Below are 26,624 nucleotides of genomic sequence, written 5' to 3'. Positions count from 1 at the left end.
CATTTCTTTCTGGTTCTTGTTCATAGTTTCTGTCCTTTTTCATGCTGCTATCATTCCCACTAAGTTCCTTGTAATTCTCGCTGAGTACCTAAGCATTCTTATAACCATTACTCTGAATTCTATGTCTGATAGACTGCTTGCCTTAATTTCATGTAGCTCTTTCTCTGGGGATTTCTCCTTTCCTTTCAATTGTGGTTATTTGTCTCCCCATTTTATGTGACTCTTTTTGTTTGTCTCTGCATCTCAAGTTTCTCTACTTTGCCTCTCTGTCTTTGTGGGAAAGGCTTCTGTGGTAGGAGTTCTGTGGGACTCAGTGGTGCAGGCTGTTTGATCTCCCAATCTGGATGCTGTAGAGTTGCCCTTTTTTCTGTTTATGTGGGTTTTCTTGTTGTACTTGGGCTTTGATTATTGGTGACCCATTCATTGGTGAGATCTCCCCTCCAGCCAGCTGACTGGGAGTCACCATGTTTTGTGTGCTGTTGTACAGGTGTTTTTTTTACTAAGCAATATTACCAGAAAACCAGACCCACACCAGCATAAATAACCCCCTACCACATCAGCAATATCAACAGAAATTGAGCAAATATATTTTTTAAGATTTTATGTATTTATTTACTTATCTTTAGAGAGAGGGGGAGAAAAGGAGAAAGAGATGGAAAGTAAACATCGATGTGTTTTTACCTCTTGCACACCCCATACTGGGGGCCTGGCCCACAACCCAGGCACATACCCTGACAGGTAGTCGAATCAGCCATCCTTTGTTCACAGGCTGGCACTCAGTCCACTAAGCCACACCAGCCAGGGCTGAGCAAAGACTAATAAAGGTGCATAGAGCTTAAGAATATTCTAAGATAGGAAAAAGGAAATATGAGATGACTAAAGGATAGAAAATTGATTTTAAGTTGGAAGAGGGAAGAGAAATAATAAGAGGAGGGAACAGAAACAAGGCAAAGAAAGGGAGGGAATAATATTTAAAATGTAAGTAAAACAGGGAAGGGTGACTGAGAAATGGATTAATAAAAAGAAAGAGTATACTCTGGGGGTTGAGATAAAATTAAAAAGGTAGTGAACCAAAGGGAACAATATTATAGGAAAATGACAGCAGGGTAAATAACTATGGCAGCTGAGCAAAGATTAATAGAGATGGAAAGGGAGTAAGAATATTATACAAAAAAGAGAATATGAGATTTCTACAGTAAAGAAAAATGATTTTGAGAGTATAGAGAGAGGAAGAATAATAAGAGTAAGGAATAAAATTCCAGCTAAGAGAAAAAATAAATAAAGGTCCCAACTCAAATAAACAAAGGCAAAAGTAAGGAAAAATGAAGTAAGACAGGGGGAGCATAACCTATGAGATTTGAAGTACCAAAAAGTAGAGAACAAATGGGAATATCACTGAAGAAGAACAGCAATAACCATAATATCCACACCAAACAAGCCACAATTTATAAAGGTAGAATGGAAGTAAGAATATTAAAAGAGGGAGATAAAGAATGTGAGGTGACTAAAGGAAGCAGGGATGCTTTTGAGAGGATAGAGGAAAGAGAAATAGTAAGAGTAAGGAATAGGAACAAAGCATAGCATTGGGTAAAATAAAATTTATGATGAAAATAAGAAAGGGCAGGAAGAAGGCAAAATGGAGGAAGACAAGGGAAAGGTGCAATGTGAGATTTAAAATAATACAATAAAATAATATAAAATCTGAATAAAAAATAAAAGACAAAGAATAGTGAATTAGTTGGAATACAATTAAAGAAGGTTTATTAAAAGGCTATGTGAAAGGAAAAAAAATGAAAATTCCAAAAAAGAGGAAGTTGAAATTCCTCTCGGCCGTTTGGTGTGTGCCTTTTGACTTCAATTTCTGGATCTGCCTCTGGTTATTTTTATCAGGTCCAGGGGTGAGTGCTGCAACTTCCAGCACCACTGCTTGTATTACCCTTACCTGCCTCTAGAGGGAACTACTGTGCAATTAGAAGGGTGTGTCCCCTAGATCTGCCCTGGGAGGCACTTTTCAGTCTTCTGGGAAAATTGTGTTTGTGTTTCCCTTGCCCCTGCAACACTCGTCTTGGTCTGTCCCAGCTTATTTCCAATAATGTATAATTTCTGATTAATTAGCTGTCAATTTCATGCTGGAGAGGTAATATGTATGAGAGGGTCAGCTCTCTCCTGCTTGGTATTGACAGCAGCTCTATGTTGGCGCAGAGGCTGGTCCAAGCCCTGATTCCCTCTTGCTACACTGCTTTCTGGTCTCCCTGTTTTGTTGGTTTTAGTGAAATAAGGGCCTTTAGTGAAATAAGGTTTCAGTGAAATAGGGCCTTAGGAGCCAGCGCATTTTGTCTCCCTGAGAGTTCAAATGGGCCCTTTAGGTGTTCCTCTTGCGGTCTCTCTCACAGAAATGCACCCTGCAGGGTTCTTGAGTCTGACCTGGCTCTTTAACAGATCCTCCCAATCCTGTAGAAGCTGGGGGGCTGGGTGGGACCTTCCCTTCCCGGAGGTTCCATCTCCACTGCACCGAAGGGGGGACTCTGTCTGGCTTTAAATAATCTCAGGTGCACCACTCCCGCCTTTCCAGTTCCCAGCACCCTGCCCTCACAGCAGACAGAGGCCCACACTCTCCACTCTGCACAACCTCTTCTCCACTACCAGCTGCGCCAGGCTGGAGTGGAGAAATCCCCTCACCGGTAAGGGGATGTACCGTTCTGACCAATCTGCTCAGCTTCACTGAGTGGGAGCAAACCATGCTCTCAATCCTATCCCCTTGCTAGCAGGGTAGCTGCACACAGGATCCCTGCCCAGTATATCTCATCTCCCCTTTTAAAAAGTCTCTCTGGATACCCCCGCTGCAGCACTGAGTCACTGTCCGACTTTCTGTCCATGCCACCTCTCCAAAAATTCAAGAGTCTCCCAAAGTCATGTCTGGCGGTGACCAGCCTCCTCCACCCTACTCCCCCACCACCACCACGCACCCTCCCTCCCAGATAGTATCCCTCTCTCTTCTCTGGCACTCTCCTGGTTGGCATTTGCAGCTGCATCTGTGGGTATACTGGTCACTATGTGTGTATGTGTAGCCTGGATCTCCCCAACTTTGTGAATCCAAGTCACTTCCCATCTGGGTCTGGGATTCCCTGCCCGGGGGGGGGGGGGGGGGGGGGGTGGGGGAGGAACCACAAAGCTGTGATTTCTGACCAGGCTCTTCACAGCCGCAGGCTCCAAGCATGAGGTTTTTCTCCTTCCACCTATAGTATCTCCTTACCACATTATGAAGCATCTTCTATACTTCTTGGCTTTCATACTGCATATCAACTAAGATTCCTTTGAATGTTCAGTTTATTTTTTGGAAGATCAGCCAAGTGTCCAAGTTCGATGCAAGAGCAAGTGCACTCAGCTTCCACCTACTTGGCCACCATATTCATTCTCTCAATAATTTTATAACTTCTTTTAAAATTTATATATTTTTATTTTAACATTTGCAATAAGTATTGTGTTGATACTTCTGTTTGTTATGAGGTAAGAGCTTGTTTATTTTCAATATGAAAATTAAGCTATTACCATCATTTATTAGATTGTTCTCTACTGGTTTCTAGTTGCACTTTTGTTTTACATCAAGATTCCATATATGCATGGATCTCTTTCTGGTGATCTTTTCTATTTTATTGACCTTTTTTAGTCTATTTTGGTGTCAGTACCACAATGTTTTATTGCTTCATAACAAATCTTAATATCTGTTAGTCTCGTACCTATACCTTGTTCTTTAGTTACTCATGTCACTTTCTTCTCCACTTGAATTTTAGATCACTTTGTCAAATCCTATGAAAAATCTTGTTGGGATTTAATGAGAATTTTATTGCAGTTACTGATGGATGAGAAGAATTGAGGATAATAAATTTTCTCATCTGTAAACAAAAGTCTACTTCCAATAAGTAGCCAGTTAGAATATACATATGATTTCTTTATGGATATTTGCATCAGTCTTACTTGTATATGAAACATTAAAAATTCATTAGAATTTATCAGGATATTCTGGGATTTTCATTGGCTTAATCTGCAAGAGGATGTACAATTTTAGTTTTCTAATCAACGTACTTTTTATCAGATTATTTTTATTTAGTTATTGTGTCTTTCCTATATTATTTTCTCTTTCAGGAACTCCTACTATGTTTGGGTGGAGAATTTCTCAAGTTATGGTAGGCTTTCTGAAATTTATATTCTACCTTTTTTTTCTGTGGTTGCTAATTTGCTGTTCACTGCTTCAAAATGGCTTTCATTTTGACAGTTGTAGCTTCCTTAAAGACACAGTGTTCATGAATGTTCTTCTGATGGTATCAGTCTACAGGAAATGGAAGGCTCATATTGAAGAAAGGACCAGTTACATGGGCCATTGTTATCTTTATATCTTGCCTCTTTGAATTAGTTTACTGAAAGCCCTGGTGATTTTTCAGTTGTGCTACCCTCTGTCTGGAAATAGAGGAATTAAAAGAATAAAGGATTACTTGATTTCTTGCACTGACTTCCCTTTTCTCTTTTCCTCAGTACTATATCTAAGCAAAATTTCTTTTTCTCTTCTGCTTGGTAGTCAGCATCAATATACAGTGTTATTGAAGAGTTTTCTAAATTTGTATATCCCGATGGTTATTTTGGTGAGAATTTAGCATGAAGGATAAAGTGAAAGGATAGGATCTAAAAGATCTGCTTTTTTCTTGACATTTTTGTTATTGTTTATTTTTATTTCAATTGCTGACTTTGTCTCAATAATTTCTATTTATTTATGTAGATTTTTGAAGGGAGCAGAGAAGAAAGCAATGTCATTACATATTCCATTATTTTCTTAGATGACCTATGTACTAAGGGTATCAACATATAGATAATCCACAAAAATTTACAGTGTAAACAATTTTTTTGCTGTTTTGACTGCAGAGCTTACATATGTGGTAAATATCTCTTTTTATTTCAGAAATTGGTGTCAAGTGGGATAACCTTTGGACACCAGCCAACCTTGAGGATAACCTCATATTTGGCTATATGATGGGAATGCTTTTAGTTGATGCTTTCTTATACGGCCTTGTGACCTGGTATGTAGAAACTGTCTTTCCAGGACAGTATGGCGTGTCCCAACCATGGTACTTTTTTCTTATGGTGAGTACTAATGCTGCCGTTACTATGAAGGTCATAGTTCTTATTTCATGACATTTAGAATCTAATCACAAGGTCAGGTACAGAGTCATTTTTATTTGTGTATCGACCATACTAAAATGCCCATTTCATGATACACATTAAAGCATTCTACATATATAAATGCATATACCTATAGATAAGACACTGAAACCTCATACATTAAAAATTATGAGTACCAAAACCCTTCTTCAGTCAAGTGGTACATAGTGTATTTGATTGAAGAATAAAAATACCTAAAAGTCTCTGCAAAACTTGTTCCCAACTAACTTATTGTGGTAGTTTCTTAGACACTAGTGAGGAGAACATTAACTATTTCCTATGTCTGTGTTCTCACCACCTGCTTCTTTTCAATTGCTAGACCAATGTACTTAGAGTAGAACATCTGCATTTTTCCCACCATGCTATGCCCCCTGACCATTACTGGATTATGATACAAAGAAGATGCATTGACCAAGTGTAATAAAATGCATTGGTCATGATCTCACATTTTAGTAATTCCATTGTGTTCCTACTTCTTGAATACTAGCATTTTAAAAGAGTTTTTGCTTCTTAACTCTGGAGATTCAAATCATACACAAATTTGCTGCAAAATATAACTCTTGAAAGTATGCTGTAACTTTCTCCATCTCACAAAGTAAACTAAGCCAAAATTTTTCAAGTTCTTATCATGCCTCATTTCTGTTTTTCACGTTTAAATTGTAATTCAGTTGAAATTCATGTAACTTAAAATTGACGATTTTAAAGTGAGCAATTCAGCATCATTTAGTATATTTACAATGTACATGCACATATCTAGTTCCAAAGTATTTCCATTACTCAAAAATAAAACCCTGTATCAATTAAGAAGTCACATTTTTTCTATTTTAAGCCTCTAGCAACCACTGATCAATCAGCTTTCTTATATGGATTTACCCATTCAAAATATTTCATATAACAGAATCATACAATATGTGGCCATTTGTGTTTGGCTTCTTTCACTGAACATAATGTTTTGAGGTTTCTCCATGTTATAGTATATACCAGTACTTTATTCCTTTAGATGCTGAATAATATTTCATTTTATTGAAAATATTCCATTTTATGTATATAAAATATCCTTTATCTATTAATCTGTGGTTGACATATAGGACATCTTTTGCCTATTTGAATAATTCTGCTATGAATATTTCTGTACAAGTATTTGTTTGAATACCTGTTTCAGTTCTTTTGGGAAAATACTGAGGAATAGAATCACTAGTTCATATGGAAATTCTATGTTTCATATTTCAGGAACCACAAAACTGTTTATCACAGTGGCTGCACCAATATGCATTCCCACAAGCAATATATACCAGGGCTCCAATTTCTACACATCCTCACAAACACTTATTATTGTTCTTTTTTTAAGATTTTATTTATTTATTTTTAGAGAGGAAAGGGAGGGAGGGATAGAGGGAGGGAGGGAGAGAGAGAGAGAGAGAGAGAGAGAGAGAGGAGAGAGGAGAGAAACATCAATGTGCGATTGCTGGGGGCTGTGGCCTGCAACCCAGGCGTGTGCCCTGACTGGGAATCGAACATGCGATGCTTTGATTCGCAGCCTGTGCTCAATCCACTGAGCTACACCAGCCAGGACTTATTATTGTTCTTTTTTATTATAGCCATTTTTGTGTGTCTGAAATGGTGTCTTGTGGTTTTGACTTGCATTTCTCAAATGACAAATGATGCTGAGATCTTCTCATGTATTTGTTGGCCATATGTAAATATTCTTTAAAGAAATGTCTATTCAGTCCTGTGCCCATTTTTGTAATTGGGTTGTTTGTCTTACACTAGACCCAGGTATATGATTTGTAAATATTTTCTTCCATTCTGTGAGCTGTTTTTTCATTCTCTTGATAGTGTTCTTGCACTATCTCTTAATTTGTTCATACACAAATCTTTACATTTTTGTTAAATCTAGTTAATCATGTTTTTGGTTGCCTGTGAACTTGGTATTGTATCTAAAGATCAACTGTCAAATCCAAGGTCATAAAGATTTACTTGTATTTTTTCTTCTAACAGTTTGCTGGTTTTATATTTTATATACTTGATATAAAACCTTCATCAACTTTGAGTTAATTTTTATATAGTATGAGGTAGAGATCCAACTTCATTCTTTGGCATGTGAATATCTGATTGTGCCAATACCACTCTTTGAAAAGACCATTATTTCCCCATTTAATGGTTTTAGCACCCAGCATGAAAATCAGTTGGCCATGGATGTATGGGTTTATTTCTGACCTTTCAATTTTATTTCAGTGCCCTGTATGTCTATCCTTAAACCAGTATCACATTGTTTTGATTACTGCAGTTTTAATAACAATTTGAAATCTGGAAGTGTGAGTCCTCCAACTTTATTCTTCTTTTTCAAGATTGTTTTGACTATTAGAGGGCCCATGCAGCTCCATATAAACATGAGAATCAGCTTTTTATTTCTGCAAAAATGGCCACTGGAATTTTTAAACTGTATTTTATTGATTATGTTATTACTGTTGTCCCATTTTTTCTCCTCTTTATCCCCTCTATGCCTTGTAGGCCCAACCTCCTGCATTCCCCTCCCCCCACTTAGTTCATGTCATATAAGTTCCTTGGCTTCTCTATTTCCCATACTATTCTTAACCTACCCTCATCTATTTTATGCCTGTCAATTATGTTTCTTATCCCTTGTACCTTCCTCACTCATTTTTCCCCTCCCCCTCCCCATTGATTACCCTCCATGTGATCTCTATTTCAATGATTCTGTTCCTATTCCAGTTGTTTGCTTAGTTTTAGTTTTTGTTTTTTAGCTTCAGCTGTTGATGGTTGTTAGTTTGTTGTCATTTTACTGTTCATATTTTTTCATCTTCATTTTCGTAGATAAGTCTGTTTAACATTTCATATAATAAGGGCTTAACAATGATGAACTCCTTTAAATTGACCTTATTAAGGAAGCACATTAGCTGCCCTTCCATTCAAAATAGTAGCTTTGATGGATAGAGTAATCTTGGGCGTAGGTCCTTGCCTTTCATGACTTTGAATACTTCTTTCCAACCCCTTCTTGCCTGTAATATTTCTTTTGAGAAATCAGCTGATAGTCTTATGGGCACTCCTTTGTAGGTAACTCTCTCCTTTCTTCTTGATGCCTTTAAGATTCTCTCTTTATCTTTAATCTTGGATATCTTAATGATGATATGCCTTGGTGCATTCCTCCTTGGGTCCAATTTCTTTGGGATTCTCTGGGCTTCCTGGGTTTCCTGGAAGTCTATTTCCTTCACTAGATTGGGAAAATTTTCTTTCATTATTTGTTTAAATAAGTTTTCAGTTTTTTTCTTCTTCTTCTTCTTCTTCCCACAGTCCTATGAATTGGTTCTTGGAATGTTTATAGTTGTCCTAGAGGTTCCTAAGCCTCTCCTAATTTTTTTGAATTCTTGTTTCTTCATTCTGTTCTAGTTGAATGTTTATTTCTTCCTTTTATTCCAAATCGTTGATTTGAGTCCCACTTTCCTTCCCTTCAGTGTTGCCTCCCTGTATATTTTGCTTTATTTCACTTTGGGTAGCCTTCATTTCTTCTTCATTTTGCAAGAAAGCTCAATCAATTCTGTGAGCATCCTGATTACCAGTGTTTTGAACTCTGCATCAGATAGATTGTCTAACTCCTCATTGGTTACCACTTTTTCTGGAGCTTTGATGTGTTCTTTCATCTGGGCCATATTTCTTTGTCTCAGTGTACCAATCTAGATGAATGTTTCTTTAATCCTTGGTTGTCGGAATTGCATGCAGTTTGCTATTCTGGCAGTTCTGGTTATTTTTTGTGTTTAAATTGGTTGTTATCCTTCTTTTGGTTGTGCAAGGAAGCAAAGCATTTCTACCTGTGACTCCATCTTAGCTGAAACTCTCAGCACTTGAATTTTTATAAAGATTACACTGAGTATGTTGATCACTTTAAATATTATTGCCATATGAAAGATAATATCTTTAAGTCTATGTACTTTATATATTTATGTCTTCTTTAAATTGTTTAAGCAAGGTTTTATAGTATTTAGTGTATAAGTATTTATTTTTTAATTTTTTTATTGTTGTTCAAGTACAGTTGTCTCCATTTTCTCCCCACCATTCCTTCCCACCCCACCCATCCCCACCTCCCACCCTCCACCTACCCTCCTTAGACTTTGTCCATACGTTGGTTAACGTTATTCCCAACTATTTTACTCTTTTGGATGCTATTTTGAATGAAATTGTTAATTTTCTTTTTGTATTTTTCAGTGCTGGTGTATAAAAACACAGTGGATTTTTGCATGTTACTCTTGTACTTTGTTGAATTTTTTTATTAGCTCTGGTAACATGTGTATGGGGGGGATCCTTTGGGCTTTTTTATATGTAGAAATACTTGTATGATGTCATCTTCAAATATAGTTTTACTTATTCTTTTCCAATTTGGGTGTCTTTTATTTCTTTTTCTTGCCTTGTTGTTCTGGCTAAAACTCACAGTGCAGTGGTGAATGGTAGGGATAAAAGCAGATATTCTTTTAAAGGAAAAGCTTTCAGTCTTTCACCATTGAGTATGATGTTAGGTGTGCATTTTTCATATATGCCCTTTGTCATTTTTAGAAAGTTCTCTTTTATTTCTAGTTTTCTGTTTATTTTTATCACAAAACACTTTGTAAAAGGTTTATTTGCATCAGTTGAAATGATTATGTAGCCTATCCCATTTGTTCTATTAATGTGATATATTACATTGATTGGTTTTCATATGTTGAACCACCACTGCATTCTTGGGATTATTCGCACTTGATCATGATTTATAATCTTTTTGATATGCTATTGGATTCATACGCTAGATTTTGGTTGAAGATTTGCCATCTCTATTCATAAGGGATATTGGTTTGTAGTTTCTTTCTTCATGATTTCTTTGTCTGGCTTTGGTGTCAAAGTAATGCTAAGTTCATAAAATTAGTTAGGAAGTATTTCCTCTTCTTATACTTTTTGGAAGGCTTTGGTAAGAATTCTTGTTGATCTTGTTCAAATGTTTGGTAGAATTCAACAGTGAAGCCATCTGGTCCAGCACTTTTCTTTGTAGGGAGGTTTGGATCCCTGATTCATTTCCTTTACTTGTTATAGTCTGTTCAGTTAGAGTGCTTGACTTCTTAATACTTCTTTTGGTAATTACTTTTTGGCTTTCTTTTTAGCATTCATACTGGTATGGTCATCCAAGAATTAGAAGGAAAAGGGAAGAAATGAAAGGCTGTGGAAGAACTCAAAACAAATATTATGAGCCTGAATCAACTAGCTTGGTGGCAGGTATCCAGATCGAACACTTACACAAGGTATTATTTCAAAGGGAAAACCCAGAAATCCTGGGCCAGCCAGTTGGTGGGGATAATGGACAGGATAGATGGCAGCATCCATGGATGAGCCAGCTCATCCATGGATTCATGTGTGGGCCAGATACTTTCATCCACAGACAGACAGCCCTGGTGCCAAATTCTGCAGATGTTTGGGCAGGATGCATTGACAGGCCTGGTGCCACAGGTGAGACTGGTGACTTCACTTCTCTTTTAGTTAATGTTTACCTGGTATATTTTCCCCATTTTTTTTACTATTAACCTATTTGTATCTTTATAATTGAAGAACATTTTTGTATAATTGCTGCTTTTTAATTGAGGTGTTTGGGCCATTCACATTTTTTTCTTTTTCTTTTTCTTTTGGTTGTTATGGATGTTTACTTCCCTTTTATTACTAATTAATCTCAAAATTAAAATAATTATAAACTACATTTAATTTCACTTTATTTTTATTGACACCATTACAGATGTCTGCATTCCCCACCCCCACTGTCACACCATTTTTCCTCAGCCCATCACCACACCATTGCCTAGATAGATAGATAGATAGATAGATAATATATATATATATATTCTTTGGCTAATCCCTCCAATTCTTTCATCCACTCCCCCCTTTCCACTCCCCTCTGACAGCTGTCAGTCTTTTCTATGTATCTGTGCTTCTGTTTCTATTTTGTTGGTCAGTTTATTTTATTCATTAGATTCCACAGATAAGTGAGATCACATGGTATTTGTCTTTCTCTGACTGGCCTATTTCACTTAGTATAATAATCTCCTGTTCCATACATGCTGTCCCAAAATGTAAGAGTTACTCTTTTTTTACTGCCTTGTAGTATTGCATTCTATAAATATACCACATCTTTTTTTATCCACTCATTTACTGATGGGCACTTGTGCTATTTCCATGTCTTAGCTGTTGTAAAAAATGCTGCTATGAACATAGGGGTTGCATATGTTTTTTCAAACTGGTGTTTCAAGATTCTTAGAATATATTCCCAGAAGTGGAATCTCTGGGTCAAAAGGCAATTCTATTTTTATTTTTTTGAAGAATGTCCATTCTCTTTTCCACAATGGCTGTACCAGCCTGCATTTTCGCCAACAGTCTATAAGGGATGCCTTTTCTCCACATGCTCACCAGCACTTATTGTTGATTTCTTGATGGTAGCCATGACAGATATAAGGTGATATCTTATTGTGGTTTTAATTTGTATCTCTCTGATAATTAGTGATATGCATATTTTCATATGTCTATTAATTATCTGTATGTTCTCTTGGGAGAAGTGTCTATTCAAGTCCTCTGACCATTTATTAATTCAATTTTTGTCTTTTTGTGTTGAGTTATATAAGTTCTTTACATATTTTGGAAATTATCCCCTCATCAGATGTATCAATGGTGAATATACAGTAGGTTCCCTTTTCATTTAGTTGATGGTTTAGTTTGCTGTGCAGAAGCTTTTAAGTTTGATGTAGTTTTATTTGTTTATTTTCCCCTTTATATTTTTTGCCCTAGGAGACATGTTGGCAAAATGTTGCTATGAGAGATGTCTGAAATTTTAGTGCCTGTGTTGTCTTCTATAATTTTAATGATTTCATGACTTACATTTGTCCTTATCCATTTTGAGTTTATTCTTGTGTTTTGTGTAAGTTGGTGGTCTAGTTTCATTTCTTTGCATGTGCCTGTCCAATTTTCCCAACAACTATTAGTGAAGACTATGTTTACCCCATTGTATACTCTTACCTTTTTTGTCAAATATTAATTGACCATATAGGTGTTGCTTAATTTCTGGGCTTACTGTTCTTTTCCATTGATCTATGTGCCTTTTCTTATGCCAGTACCAGTCTATTTTGATTACAATGGCCTTGTAGTATAGTTTGATATAAGGTACTGTGATACCTCCAACTTTGTTCTTTTTTTTCAAGATTGCTGAGGCTATTTGCAGTCTCTTTGTTTTATATAAATATTTGGAATATTTGTTCTAGTCCTGTGAAATATGCCATTGGTATTTTAATAGAAAGTGCATTGAATCTATAGATTGCTTTGGGTAGTATATCTTTTCTCTTGAAATATAGAATTTTATTTAGAAACTCTTTAAAGTAGAAAAACACTTTCAAGAAAGACCAGGTGGAAAATGGATTGCCAGTAAAATGGAATTGTAAGTCAACAGAAGTTGAAAAGGCCACAAAAGAGAAATAGTACTGCTGTTATTTGAACAATGGCTAGTTACTTGCATTTTTGGCATTGTTAACATCCAAATCTGGGTTTTACTCTGAATTTCACAAAGAGCATGCACTACACAACAATTTCTCATAAAAGTCTTGCTTTCTACACATATTTTAGGACAAACTACCACCAGAAACAAATCAGTACAAATACATAAGGAGCTGAATAATCTCAGTAGTAGGTGACACACATTTTGCAGAGTTCAAAGGAACTAAATAGACTGTGAGCAAACAAATGAGGGAGTGCTAAGGAATGAAATATTTTAAATATTAATAATTAATTCAGAAATGGTACTGTATTTTCTGCAAAATAAAATTAGCATTTAATATACCTTAAGAATCCTGAATCATCAATGCAGAAGAACTTATTCACCCATATGTTCATAGTGGCACTATTTACAATAGCCAAGTGCTGGAAAAAGTAAGTGCCCATCAATAAATGATTGGGTCAAAAAACTGTGGAACATCTACACAATGAAATACTACACAGCAGAAAGAAAGAAGGAAGTCCTACCTTTTGTGTCAGCATGGATGGAGCTGTAGAATATTATGCTAAGTAAAATAAGCCAGTCAGTGAAAGACAAATACTATGTCATCTCACCTCTAAGAGGAATCCAATGAACAATAAACTAACAAACAAAATAGAACCATAGGCATGGAAATGTGGAACAAATTGACAGATTGACAGAGGGGAGGGAGAGGGAAATAATGATGGAAATAAGGAGAAAGGACTAGACAAAGAACATGTGTGATTGACCCATGGGCATGGACAACATTGTAGGATTGACTATGGGAGTGGGAGATGGGATGGGCAGAGGAGGGCAAAGGGGGAAAAATTGAGACAACTGTAATAGAATAACAATAAAAATGATTTAAAAATGACATGCCAATGAATTTTATTTCCAAAGAGAAATACTCTGGCAAAGTATTCTGTTAGTAGTGGAGGGCTGTACACAGCAGGTACCCAAAACACTCAACCTTGCAAATCCCAAGGTAATGTTGGCTTTCACTCGTCACTCTTTTTGTCAGAGGCACAAAAAGGACTTGCAGCATAATCACCTGCTGGCTGAACTTCCACTCTAAGCAGCAAACATTTTTTTTACTGACGAGCTATTTTATTTTATTTTTTAGTAGAGATTTTATTTTATTTTATTTTTTTAAATTACTTCATTGTTGTTCAGTTACAGTTGTCTGCATTTCCTCCTCACCACTTCCCCCTCCCAGCCAGACCCACCTTGCTCCCTTGCTTCCACCCTCCCCCTTGGTTTTGTTCCATGTATCCTTTATAGTAGTTCCTGAAAACCCTTCTCCCCACTGTCCCTTCCCCTTACTCCTCTGGCTATTGTTAGATTGTTCTTAATTTCAGTGTCTCTGGCTTGAACACACACTTCTCCAAGGAGGACATACAGAAGGTCCAGAGACATATGAAAAGATGCTCAGCATCACTAGCCATCAGAGAGATGCAAATTAAAACCACAATGAGATATCACCTCACACCAGTCAGAATGGTCATCATAAATGAATCAACAAACAAGTGTTGGAGAGGATGAGGAGAAAAGGGAACCCTAGTGCACTGTTGGTGGGAATGCAGACTGGTGCAGCCACTGTGGAAAACAGTATGGAATTTCCTCAGAAAACTAAAAATGGAACTGCCTTTTGACCCAACAATTCCACTGCTGGAATCATCCCCAAGAGCCCTGATACACCAATCCAAAGAACTTATGCACCCCAGTGTTCTTAGCAGCACAATTTGCAATAGCCAAGTGCTGAAAGAAACCTAAGTGCCCATCAGTAAATGAATGTATCAACAAACTATGGTACATTTACACAGTGGAATTCTATGCAGCAGAGAGAAAGAAGAAGCTCCTACCCTCTAAGCAGCAAACTTTAAGGAGCCATAAAGGAGTCCTCAGTGGGCAAAGGAAAAAGAGACATATGTTAAATATAAACTTAAAAGACAGTAAAATGGGACACAGCCCCATTCAGGTCCCAGAGATGTGGGCAAGTCCCCGAAAGTTGTTTTTAGATTTAAAAACTGAACCCACCTCATTTCCCAAAAAACATAATACATAGAAATTTAGGGGTAATTGGAAAAATCATTAGAGAAATGTTCAATGCAAATCAAGCTATTCAACTCAAGCATCTTGGGGTTCAAATGCACCTTCTATTCATTCAGCAAACAATGTCTCTTTCTTTTTAGCAGAGTTGCATTTGGTCAAAGACACCAAATGGTTTTACAGAGCAAGTTTTTAAACTTTCATTCCAGGCCAAGGTTATGAAGGTTCAGGCATCCCGACAAGTCCTGTGATCAGCAGGTTCCAAAGTTCCAAGGTTTGGTCTTTCCTTCCCAGATACAATGACAACACACAAACTCTCCTGTCAGGTTACATTTCATACTTTGAACTATGGAAGGATATTTTAAATACTCTAAAGGCATTTATTTATTTATTAAAACATTCTCTATCAAGATTTCACATTAACTTAAAATTCAAATCAGTCTTTACTGCAGCATATCACATAAAAACACTTTCTCCATCACTTAGTGTTATCAGCATCCATATGTTGAATCCATGGTCAGCCTTTTTGTTCCCTAGGTGAACCCACTAGATGTTAGTACTGCTCTGCTACAAGGTAAAAACTCCTAACTCAAACTTAGGAAAAGGAGTGAAACTTCCTCAAAGTGCACTTTAAGAAGAGGTACTTTTTAATTATGAAAAGAAACCAGTGAGTCCTCTGAGAATAATAAAAGGGAGTATTTTACAGTTAAGCACATGATTTGAAGTGAAGAATTCAGATGTTGCTCTGCTGGTCCAAGCTGTTAATACTCTTCTTGATCGTCCTGTGGGCCCCCTTTGTCAGGTAATGCAAAGCCTTCATCTGTGGCATAGAGAATGTCCACAATCCTCTGTAATACAGGGTTCTTTTCCCCCTCATTCTCCTGACAAATCAATTCCACATACCTTAGCTTTCCAAAGTTAGAAATCTATTTCTTTCTCCAAGTCTTTGACAGTAAATTTCAATATGTTGAACTGCTGCATCAGTTCAGTTGCTTCACCATCCCCATTGCCTTCAACAGGATTCTTTCACACCATGCCTGGACTAGCTTTAGTGGTTGCAGTAGTTCTGTGTGTCACAGTGGGCCTCTGTAGATCTATATTTCTAGAGCGAAGAGTTTTCTTTGGTTTGTTCAGAGCTGGAGGGAGCCGCTGCAGTTTCTTGACCTTGTCTCCAGCTACAGTGTCACAGTCCTTTACATCATAGTTTGCATCAACAAACTTCTTGAACTTTTGCCTTACTCCTCCAACTGATCACAAAAAAGAACAGGGGGGAGCTGTGAACACCAGGATACATGAAGAAGACTGCACCACTGAATCTCACAGGTATTCTACCACAGAAGTTCACACCATAATCACAGGGAACCAGAACAGATCAATTTAAGAAACAAAGGCTAACAAGAAGAGTCTCATGAACCATGAGAAGACAAAGAAACAATCCTCAAATGAAGGGAAATGGGGAAGCCTCAGGAAGAACGCTAAATGAAATAGAGGCAACTCAATTATCAGTTATTGAGTTCACAACAATGATTATCAGGAAGCTCAATGAACTCACAATGAGCTACCAGAAACTACAGGGAAGCTACAACAATCTCACTGCAAACTATATCAACATCAAAAAGGAAATGGAAACTATCAACAAGGGCTAAGAGGAAATGAAGAATACAATTTCTGAACTGAAGACCACAGTAGAAGGAATGAAAAGCAGGATCAATGAAGCAGAAGACCAGATTAGCAAATTGGAGGACAAAGTAGAAAAAAAAAAAAAACAGAAAAAGCAAGAAAAGGAAAAGAGGCTCAGAAAGAATGAAGAGGGATTCAGAGAAATGCAAGACAATATGAAGCATAATAATATCCGTATAATAGGGATACCAGAAGGAGAAGAAGAAGAACAAGGGATGGAAAACCTATTTGAAAAAGTAATGATGGAAAACTTCCCTAATTTGATGAGAGAAAAAGTCACACAAATCCAGGAAACACAGAGAATCCCAATCAAGAGGAACCCAAAGAAGCCCACTTTAAGACATATCATGATTAAAAAGCAAAATCTCAAGACAAAGAGAGAATCTTAAAGGCAGCAAGGGAAAAACAGGAAGTAACATACAAGGGAGCCCCAATAAGGCTAACAGCTCACTTCTCAATGGAAACACTCCAAGACAGAAGAGAATGGCAAGAAATATTCCAAGTAATGAGAACCAAGGCTACTTTACCCAGCAAGGCTCTCAATCAAGATAGAATGCCAAATAAGAAGCTTCCCTGACAAAGAAGTGTAAAAGAATAAACCTCCACCAAATCAGCTCTGCAAGAGATGCTAAAGGGACTGCTTTAAGGAAAGGAAGGAAAAGAGAGAGAGAGAGGAACACATGTACATAAATGGCAGTGAATGAGTACCTATCAACAATAACCTTAAATGTAGATGGACTAAATGCTCCAATCAAAAGACATAGAATAGCTGAATGAATAAGAAAACATGACCCACATATATGCTGCCTACAGGAGACCCACCTCAGAACAAAAAACACCTACACAGGCTGAAAGTGAAGGGCTGGAAACAAACTTTCCAAGAAAATGGACCAGGAAAAAAGGCTGGGGTAGCAATACTCATATCAGACAAAATAGACTTCCAAAAAGGGGCCATAAAGAGAGATCCAGAAGGTCACTTCATAATACTCAAGGGAAGAATCCAACAATAAGACATAAACATTGTAAATATATATGCACCCAACATAGGAGCACCCAAATACACAAAAAAAATTGCAGAGGACTTCAAGAAAGATATGGACAGCAACACAATTATAGTGGGGGATTTTAACACCCTGCTGTCAGAAATGGACAGATCTTCCAAACAAAGTATCAACAAAGATATTGTGGCATTGAACAATGCCCTAGAGGAAATGGACTTAACTGATATATATAGAGCCCTCCATCCCAAAGAAACTAAATACACATTTTTTTCAAATGTACACGAAACATTTTCAAAGACACACCACATGCTAGGACACAAAACAAGCCTCAACAACTTCAAGAAAATTGAACTCATACCAAGCATTTTCTCAGATCACAAGGGACTGAAACTAGAAACCAACCCCAAGGAAAAAAACCCAAAACACTCAAAATCATGGGTATTGAGTAGCATGCTATTAAACAATGAATGAGTCAAGAATGAAATTAGGGAAGAAATCAAAAAGTTTCTGGAAACAAATGAAAATGAGCTCACAACAACCCAAAACTTATAGAACACAACAAAGGCAGTCCTGAGAGGGAAGTTCATAGTGATACAGGCCTACCTAAAAAAGATAGAAACATTTCAAGCAAACAGCCTAACCCTAAACATACAAGAACTCGAGAAACAACAACAAAGACAGTCCAGCACAAGTAGAAGGAAGGAAATAGCCAAGATCAGAGTAGAATTAAATGACATAGAGACTAAAAGCACAATTCTAAGTATCAGTGAATCCAAGAGCTGGTTCTTTGAAAAGATAAACAAAATTGACAAGCCTTTAAGCAGACTCATCAAGAAAAAAAAGAGAGAAGACCCAAATAAGCCCAATCAGAAAGGAAAGAGGAGAGATTACAACTGATACCACAGAAATACAAAGGATTGTAAGAAATCACTACAAAGAACTGTATGTCAAGAAATTTGAACACCTAGGTGAAATGGACAAATTTCTAGAAAAATATAATCTTCCAAAACTCAATGAGAAAAACAGAAAGCCTGAACACGCCAATAACGGCAAAAGAAATTGAAGCAGTAATCAAAATCTCCGAACACACAAAAGCCCTAGACCAGATGGTTTCACAGGAGAATTCTACAAAGCATTTAAGGAAGAGGTAACCCCTATCCTTCCCAGACTATTCCAAAAATCCAAAAAGATGGAAGACTCCCAAACTCTTTTTATCAGGCCAGCATCATCCTAATTCCAACACCAGATAAAGGCACAACAAAGAAAGAAAACTTCAGGCCAATATCACTCATGAACATTGACACTAAAATCCTCAACAACATACTGCCAAACCGCATCCAACAATACATTAAAAAGATCATACACCATGACCAAGTGGGATTCATTCCAGGGATGCAAGGATGGTACAATATTCGCAAATCAGTAAATGTAATACATCACATAAACAAAAGCAAAGACAAAAACCACATGATCATATCAATAGATGCAGAAAAAGCATTTGATAAGGTACAGCACCCATTCATGATAAAAATACTCAGGAAAGTGGGAATAGAGGGAGCATTCCTCAACATAATAAAGGCCATATATGAGAGACCTACAGCCAACACCATACTCAATGGGCAAAAATTAAAATCTTTTCCACTAAGATCAGGAACAAGACAAGGATGTCCACTTTCACCACTTCTATTCAAAAAGTACTGGAAGTTTTAGCCACAGCGATCAGACAAGAAAAAGAAATAAAAGGCATCCAAATCGGAAAGGAGGAAACAAAACTGTCACTGTTTGCAGATGACATGATAGTGTACATAGAAAATCCTATAGACTCCAACAAAAAATTGCTTGACCTAATAAATGAATTTGGCAAAACAGCGGGATACAAAGTCAATATCCAGAAATCAAAGGCATTTCTGTACACCAACAATGAAACAGCAGAAGCAGAGATCAAGAAAAAAAATCCTATTTGATATAGCAAAAAGAAAAATAAAATACCTAGGAATAAACCTAACCAAAGAGGTAAAAGACCTGCATTCAGAAAACTACATAACACTGAGGAAAGAAATCAAATGGAAACATATATCGTGTTCATGGATTGGAAGAATTAATATCATCAAAATGTCCATACTACCCAAAGCATTTTACACATTCAATGCAGTACCTATTAACATACCAATGGCTTATTTCACAGACATAGAACAAACACTTCGAAAATTTATATGGAACCATAAATGACCCCGAATAGCTGCTGCAATTTTGAGAAAGAAGAGTAAAGTAGGAGGGATCAAATACCTGACACTAAACTACAATACATGGCCACTGTAATCAAAACAGCCTAGTACTGGCATAGAAGCAGGCACATGGATCAATGGAACAGAACAGAGAGCCCAGAAATAAACCCAAGTCTCTATGGTCAACTGATAGTTGACAAAGGAGGCAGCAACATAAAATGGAGTAAAAATAGCCTCTTCAACCAATGGTGTTGGGAGAACCGGACAGCTATGTGCAAAAAAAAAAAAAAAAAATGAAACTCAAGCACCAAGTTACACCTTATATGAAAATAAATTCAAGGTAGATAAAAGATTTAAATATAAACTGTGACACCATTAAAGTCCCAGAGGAGAATGTAGGTAGGAAAATCTCAGATATTTCACGAAGAAACTTTTTTACTGACATGCCCCCTAGAGCAAGGGACATAAAGGAAAGAATAAACAAATGGGACCTCATCCGAACAAAAAGTTTCTGCACAGCTAAAGAAAACAGTATCAAAATAAAAAGAGAACCAACTGTATGGGAAAACATATTTGCCAATGAAACCTCAGACAAGGGTTTAATCTCCAAAATATATAAAGAACTTACATGACTACACTCTAAGAAGACAAGGAACCCAATTAAAAAATGGGCAAAGGACTTGAACAGACACTTCTCCAAGGAGGACATACAGAAAATCCAAAGACACATGAAACGATGTTCAATATCGCTAGCTATCAGAGAGATGCAAATTAAAACCACAATGAGATACCACTTCACACCAGTCAGAATGGCCATCATAAACAAAGCAACAAACAACAAGTGTTGGAGAGGTTGTGGAGAAAAGGGGTCCCTAGTGCACTGTTGGTGGGACTGCAGACTGGTAAAACCACTATGGAAAGCAGTATGGAACTTCCTCAGGAAAATAAAAATGGATCTGCCTTTTGACCCAGCAATTCCACTGCTGGGACTATATCCTAAGAACACTAAAACACCAATCCAAAAGAACCTATGCACCCCAATGTTCATAGCAGCACAATTTACAATAGCTAAGTACTGGAAGCAACCTAGATGCCCATCAGTAAATGAATGGCTCAAAAAACTATGGTACATTTACACAATGGAATTCTATGCAGCAGAAAGAAAGAAGGAGCTCCTATCCTTTGCAACAGCTTGGATGGAGCTAGAAAGCTTTATGCTAAGCTAAATAAGCCAGGCAGTGAAAGACAAATACCATATGATCTCACCTTTAACAGGAACCTAAACAACAAAACAAAGAAACAAGCAAAATATAACCAAAGACACTGAAATACGGGACATACTGACAGTGACCAGATGGGAGAGAAGAGGGAATTTCAGGGGGGAATGGGTAGGGTTTACAGGAACAAATTCGGAGGACACATGGACAAAAACTAGGGGTGGGGGGGATGGGGGGGAAAGGGGGAGGGTTGGGTGGGTGGGCTGGAACGGGAGTAAATGGGAGAAAACTGTACTTGAACAATGATTAAAATAAAACTTAAAAAAAATTGTACAGTGGCCCCCCCCCAAAAAAAAGAAATTTGAAAACCTAGCTGCAATGGACAAATTTCTAGAAAAATATAATCTTCCATAACTGCTTCCATAAAAGAAGCAGATAGCCTGAACAGACCAATAACAACTGATGAAATTGAAGTTGTAATTAAAAAATTAAGATATATATCTTATATATAATCTTATATATATCTTATATATATAATATATATAATCTTATATATATTAACTAATATATATATATTAGTTAAGTCCATTTCATTGAAGGTGTTTTTCAATGCTGCAGTATCCTTGTTGGGAGATCTATCCATTGTTGACAGTGTGGTGTTAAAATCTCTTAGTATAAGAGTATTGCTGTCTATATCTTTCTTGTATGTCTCCAAGATTTTCCTTATATATTTGGGTGCTCCCATGTTGGGTGTATATATGTTTACAATGGTTATGTTTTCTTATTGGATTCTTTTTTTGAGAATTATGAAGTGTCCTTCTGGGTCTCTTTTTATGGCCTTTGTTTTCAAGTCTGTTTTGTCCGATATAAGTATTGCTACACCAGGTTTTTTTCCTGTCCATTTGCTTGGAATATTTTTGGGCCGCCCTTCACTTTCAGTCTGTGCAGGTCTTTTATTCTGAAGTGGGTCTCTTGTAGGGAGCATATGTGCGGGTCATGTTTTTTTATCCAGTCAGCTACCCTATATGTTTTGATTGGAGCATTTAATCCATTTACATTTAAGGTTATTATTGACAGGTACTTATTCATTTTTCCACCTTTATATCTGTAATCTCCCGCTCTTTTCCTTCATCTTCTTAAAGCAGTCCCTTTAGCTTGTGTTGTAATGCTGGTTTGGTGACAGTGTATGCTCTTAGCCTTCTTTTATCTGGGAAACTACTTGTTGTGCCTTCCATTTTAATTGAGAGCCTTGCTGGGTAGCATAGTCTTGGTTGCAGGCCTTTGCTTTTCAGTACTTGGAATATTTCTTGCCATTCCCTTCTGACTTGTAGTGTTTCTGTTGAGAAGTCCGCTGCTAGCCTTATTATAGCTCTTTTGTATGTTATCTACTATTTCTCCCTTACTGCCTTTAAGATTCTTTCTTTGTCTCTAAAATTTGGCACTTCAGTTTTGATGTATCTTGGAGTAGGCCTCTTTGTGTTCATCTTGATTGGGACCCACTGTGTTTCTGAACTTGCATGGCTTTTCCCCTTTCCAGGTTAGGGAAACTTTCTGTCATTAGTTTTCCAAACAGGGTTTCTATCTTTTACTCATTTACTTCTCCTTCTGGTATTGCTATGATTTGAATGTTGTTGGTTTTCATGTTGTTCTGCCATCCTGTAAGCTGTCTTCTTTTTTTGTTGTTGTTTTTTCATGCAGCTGCTCTACATGGGTATTTCTTTCTGTCTTGTCTTTAAGTTCACTAATTCAGTCCTGTGCTTCATCCAGCCTGCTTGTGATTCCTAGTGTATTTTTTATTTCAGAAATTGTATTCCTCTTTTCTTCCTGGTTCTTGTTTATCATTTCTATTTCTTTTTTCATGCTGTTGTAGTTCCAACTCACTTCCTTGTAATTGTCACTGAGTCCCTTGAGTATTCATATAGCCATTATTTTGAATTCTATGTCTGATATTTGCTTGCCTCCCTTTCATTTAGTTATTTTACTTGGGAATCTTCCATTCCTTTTGTTTGGGTTTTCTTTCTTTCTCTTCCCATTTTGGGTGACTCTTTCTGTTTGTTTCTGTGAAGCCAGGTGCTCTGTTTTGCCAGCTGTCTTCATGGGGTGAATTTCTGTGGTAAGGGTTCTGTGGGACTCAGTGGTGTGGTCTCCTTGATCTTCTTGTCTGGGTGCTCTAGGATTGCCATTTCTTTCATTTGTGTGAGCTATCTTGTTGTACTTGGACTTTACCTGTCGGTGACTTCTGAGCTTGTAGGTTCTCTTCAAGTGGACTTACTTGTATTTATAACTACCACCTTGTCCTGTATGCTATTGTACAGGTTTTCCTTAACAAAGCAGTATTACCAGACAACCAGACCTACACCAACAAAAATAACCCCCCTACCACATCAGCTGTCTTAACCATGATTGAACTAAGATTTATAAAGGTGAAGAGAGATTGTGGACTTTATAAGATATGATAAAGGGAATATGAGATGACTAAAAGAGGATGAAGTGTTACTGCATAGTAAGAGGGAGGATAATAAACAAGAGTTGGGGTAGAACTGAGGCACAGAAAGGGGGAGAACAAAATGTAAAACATAAGTAAAACACAAAAGGGCAATGAAAACAATGGGATAAGAAAGGGAAGAGTATACTATGAAGTTTGAAGTAAGATTGAAAAGGTACTGGATCAATGGGGACAAAATTGCAGAAAACCCATAGCAGGATCAATAGCAATGACTGCTGAATGAAGTTTAAGAAAGGTGGAATGGGAATAAGAATATTGTAGAAAAGTGAATATGAGATGTCTACAGTAAAGAAAAATGATTTTGATAGGATAGAAAAGGAAACTAATAAGTGTAAGGAGTAAAGCTCAGGTTGAGAGAGGGGAACAAAAAAAAAAGGGAGAGAGAAAGCAATGAAATAAAATTCCTCCCTAAACTGATCAAAGGCATTGGGGATGGCAAAATGGAGTAAGACGGGGGAGAGTGTTCTATAGGATTTAAGGTAGAAACAAATAGTAAACAAACAGGAGTCTCTTTGGAGAAGAACAGCAATAACCATGGTACTTTACTCAACTAGCCACTGTTTATAAAAGATGGAAAAAGAATAAGACTCTTATAAAGGGGAAAATAATGTAAGCTGATTTAAGAAAGAGAAGCACTTAAGCGAGGTTAGATGAAGGAGAAATAGAGTAAGGGATAGAAACTCGCTATAGTGTGAGAGAAAATAAAGTTTACAACAGTAATAGAACTCAGGAAGATGATGAAGTGGATTAAGACCAGGAAAGTTGGTTAAGACCGGGGAAGGGTGCTGTGTGGGATTTGGAATAACAATAGTATAATAAGAAATATATAATCTGATTGAAAAGAATAAAAAGTAAAAGACCAAGAGTAGCGTGTTATTTGGAATACAAATGAAGTGAAAGAAGAAAAATTAAAATGCAATATGAAAGGGAGAATAAAATATAAAACAATAAAACAAGCACAGAAAATGAATAAATGGAAAGACAAAAGTGAAATAAGAAAAACATGCAAGTTGTAGTGAAAAGCAAAGTAAAATTTGTCTGAAGTGTTGGTGTTTGCCTTCTGACTTCTTTCTGGATCTGTCTCTGGTTTTCTCTCAGCTCATGGTCTTACTTTCTTACTCTTGAAAAAAAACATCTGTCCAGCTGGTTTTGCAGATCTTTCTGGTTCCTGCAGGGAGAGGGGCTCTGGCTCTCTATTTTTCCCTTCCTGTGGTTCTGCAATGATTGGAGCTCAGTCTGGGCTACAGTAATCACAGGTTCCCAATTTCTAGCCCAGGGCCTCAGAGCACTGTGCAGCCAGTACTCTCCACTCTGCACATTTATACCGAGCCAGCGTCAGTAAGCCCTCTTGCTTTGCGCCCCTTTGATCAGCCCATGAGGTGCACTGAGTGGTAGCAAATTGCACCTACCCTTCTCCCTTCATGGGTGAAGTCCCTGCACAGTACACCTCAGTTCCCCATTTGAAAAGTCTTCTCAGTGCCATTGCCACTCTGAGCCATCACCCAGCTTTCCACACAGTCTATCCCTCTGTCAAGTCCAGAGACTACCTGGGTCATGGCCAGTCGCAGCCCACCTCCTCTTCCAGCTGTAGGTGTCACCAGGATACCCCAAATTCTATGGCAATGTCTTGGCTGGTAACCCCCACCCCATCCTGGGTATGCTGCCATCTGTGTGTTGCTTGGTGCCTTTTTTTCCTCCTAGCTACTTTATGCATCCAGGTTTCTCTTGGTGCGGATCTGAGATTTCCCTGTCCTTGGACAGGAGGGAGCCGCTAGGCTGCTGTTACTGACCCAGCCCTCCTCCAATGTATCTGCAGCAACCTTGGTCCCTGGTGCCAGGCCTGAGGACCTTCCCATGGGCCTATATAACCTCCTTACTGCCCATTTTGAAGTGTCCTGTGCACACTTTGGCTTCTAAACTATGTATCAGCTTAGATTATTTTGACTGTTCACTTTGTCCTTTGGAAATCAGCTAATTGTCCCACTTGGGAGCATGAGCAAGTGGGCTCAGCTCCCACCTACGTTACTGCCATCTTCTCCCCTCCCTCCTAAATTTTCATTTGGAGCTGCCTTGTTACCTTTGTTATTCATGGTATTTGATGGATTTCTTCTCTTTCTAGACATCTATGCATGAGTGGTACTTCTCTAGTAGAGCAATAAGAAGTCTATGTGTTTCTAGTAGACGGCACTGAAGTACAAGTTTTTTAATACTCTTGCACTGCTCTCACTCCACTACTTCTTCAGAGTAGTGGAAGATGTCCTACAAAGGTGTCCCTACAAAGGTGGGCATCTCCTCTGTCATCAGGTGACCTTGTCTCCAAGCACCAACCTACAGGGAAATGCAGTAGGCAATGGGGTTTCAGATCTGTGAAATCCCAACGCTGGTTTTTGTAGCAAGATGCTGCTTGACAGTGTAGCTGCTTTTGGGTGGGGGTAGGGTGAGCTTAAAAGCTAGCTGGTGCCTTTGTGGTTTTTTCCGCCCCATACTGGTGGCTGGTAGGCCTCAGCAGCCTCCTCTCTCTATCTCCAGCTATCCCTGGGATTAACCATGGAGCATGTCTGTCACTTGGGGAAAGTATTTCTGTTATTCCAGTTTTCAGATTTGTAGATAATGTGCTATTCAACCCCACACTCACTGCTACAGTTTCTTCTGGGGCCTGCTGCTAGCTCCAGGAGTGTGAAGGGAGGCAGCCTGGCTCTATGGCTTTCTTTTTCTACCTAGTGAAGGCAATGCCAGACAACCATGACTGCACCTCTGTGCTTTGTTTGTGCCCAGGTCTCTGGGTTCAGCTGACCACTCCCACAGGAATGTTCACTGTTTCTTTCTGCTCCTAGCTGAAGGGAATGTCAGCAGCAACCTGACCCCTTCCCTCTCCAGAGACCCACAGTGAGACCTAGCTGTGTCAGTGGCAGTCTCAGCTCTTTACTTTTTTTTCCTTTTTGGTTTGCTCCCACTCTATCACCTTCAGATGTTTAAATGCACAGGCCTCTTGATGTGTTCATATACGAAGCAGGGATTCTTTTGTTGAATTATAGCTGTTTAAATAGTTGTAACTTCATGGGGAGACCAAGGGAATCTTTCATACTGCCATTTTTTTGACATCCCTCTATTGTTTTTTAAATATTGTTTCTTATAATAACTTTTTCAACAGATGGCATATATTTATAATAATCAGCTTAATGTGCTTACCCATTTTAACATGTGTTTCAG

General features: G+C 37.8%; 1 protein-coding gene and 1 pseudogene across 1 annotated transcript in view; one reads left to right on the top strand and one right to left on the bottom strand.

The window, feature by feature from the left end:
* The window catches only part of LOC114504532 (ATP-binding cassette sub-family A member 3-like), a 244,777-nt gene that overhangs the window by 35,031 nt on the left and 183,122 nt on the right, over positions 1 to 26,624 (top strand). Inside the window, exons 9-10 of the mRNA XM_028522197.2 lie at positions 4,952 to 5,133; positions 10,353 to 10,490. Coding sequence (XP_028377998.1) covers positions 4,952 to 5,133; positions 10,353 to 10,490 — 320 coding nt within the window. The remainder of the gene's footprint in view (positions 1 to 4,951; positions 5,134 to 10,352; positions 10,491 to 26,624) is intronic.
* Positions 15,442 to 26,607, bottom strand: LOC114502915 (annotated as a pseudogene).

Source organism: Phyllostomus discolor, chromosome 3 (assembly GCF_004126475.2).
Source record: "Phyllostomus discolor isolate MPI-MPIP mPhyDis1 chromosome 3, mPhyDis1.pri.v3, whole genome shotgun sequence".
Classification (NCBI taxonomy): Eukaryota; Metazoa; Chordata; class Mammalia; order Chiroptera; family Phyllostomidae; genus Phyllostomus; species Phyllostomus discolor.
This window is presented reverse-complemented; position numbering and strand designations above follow the sequence as displayed.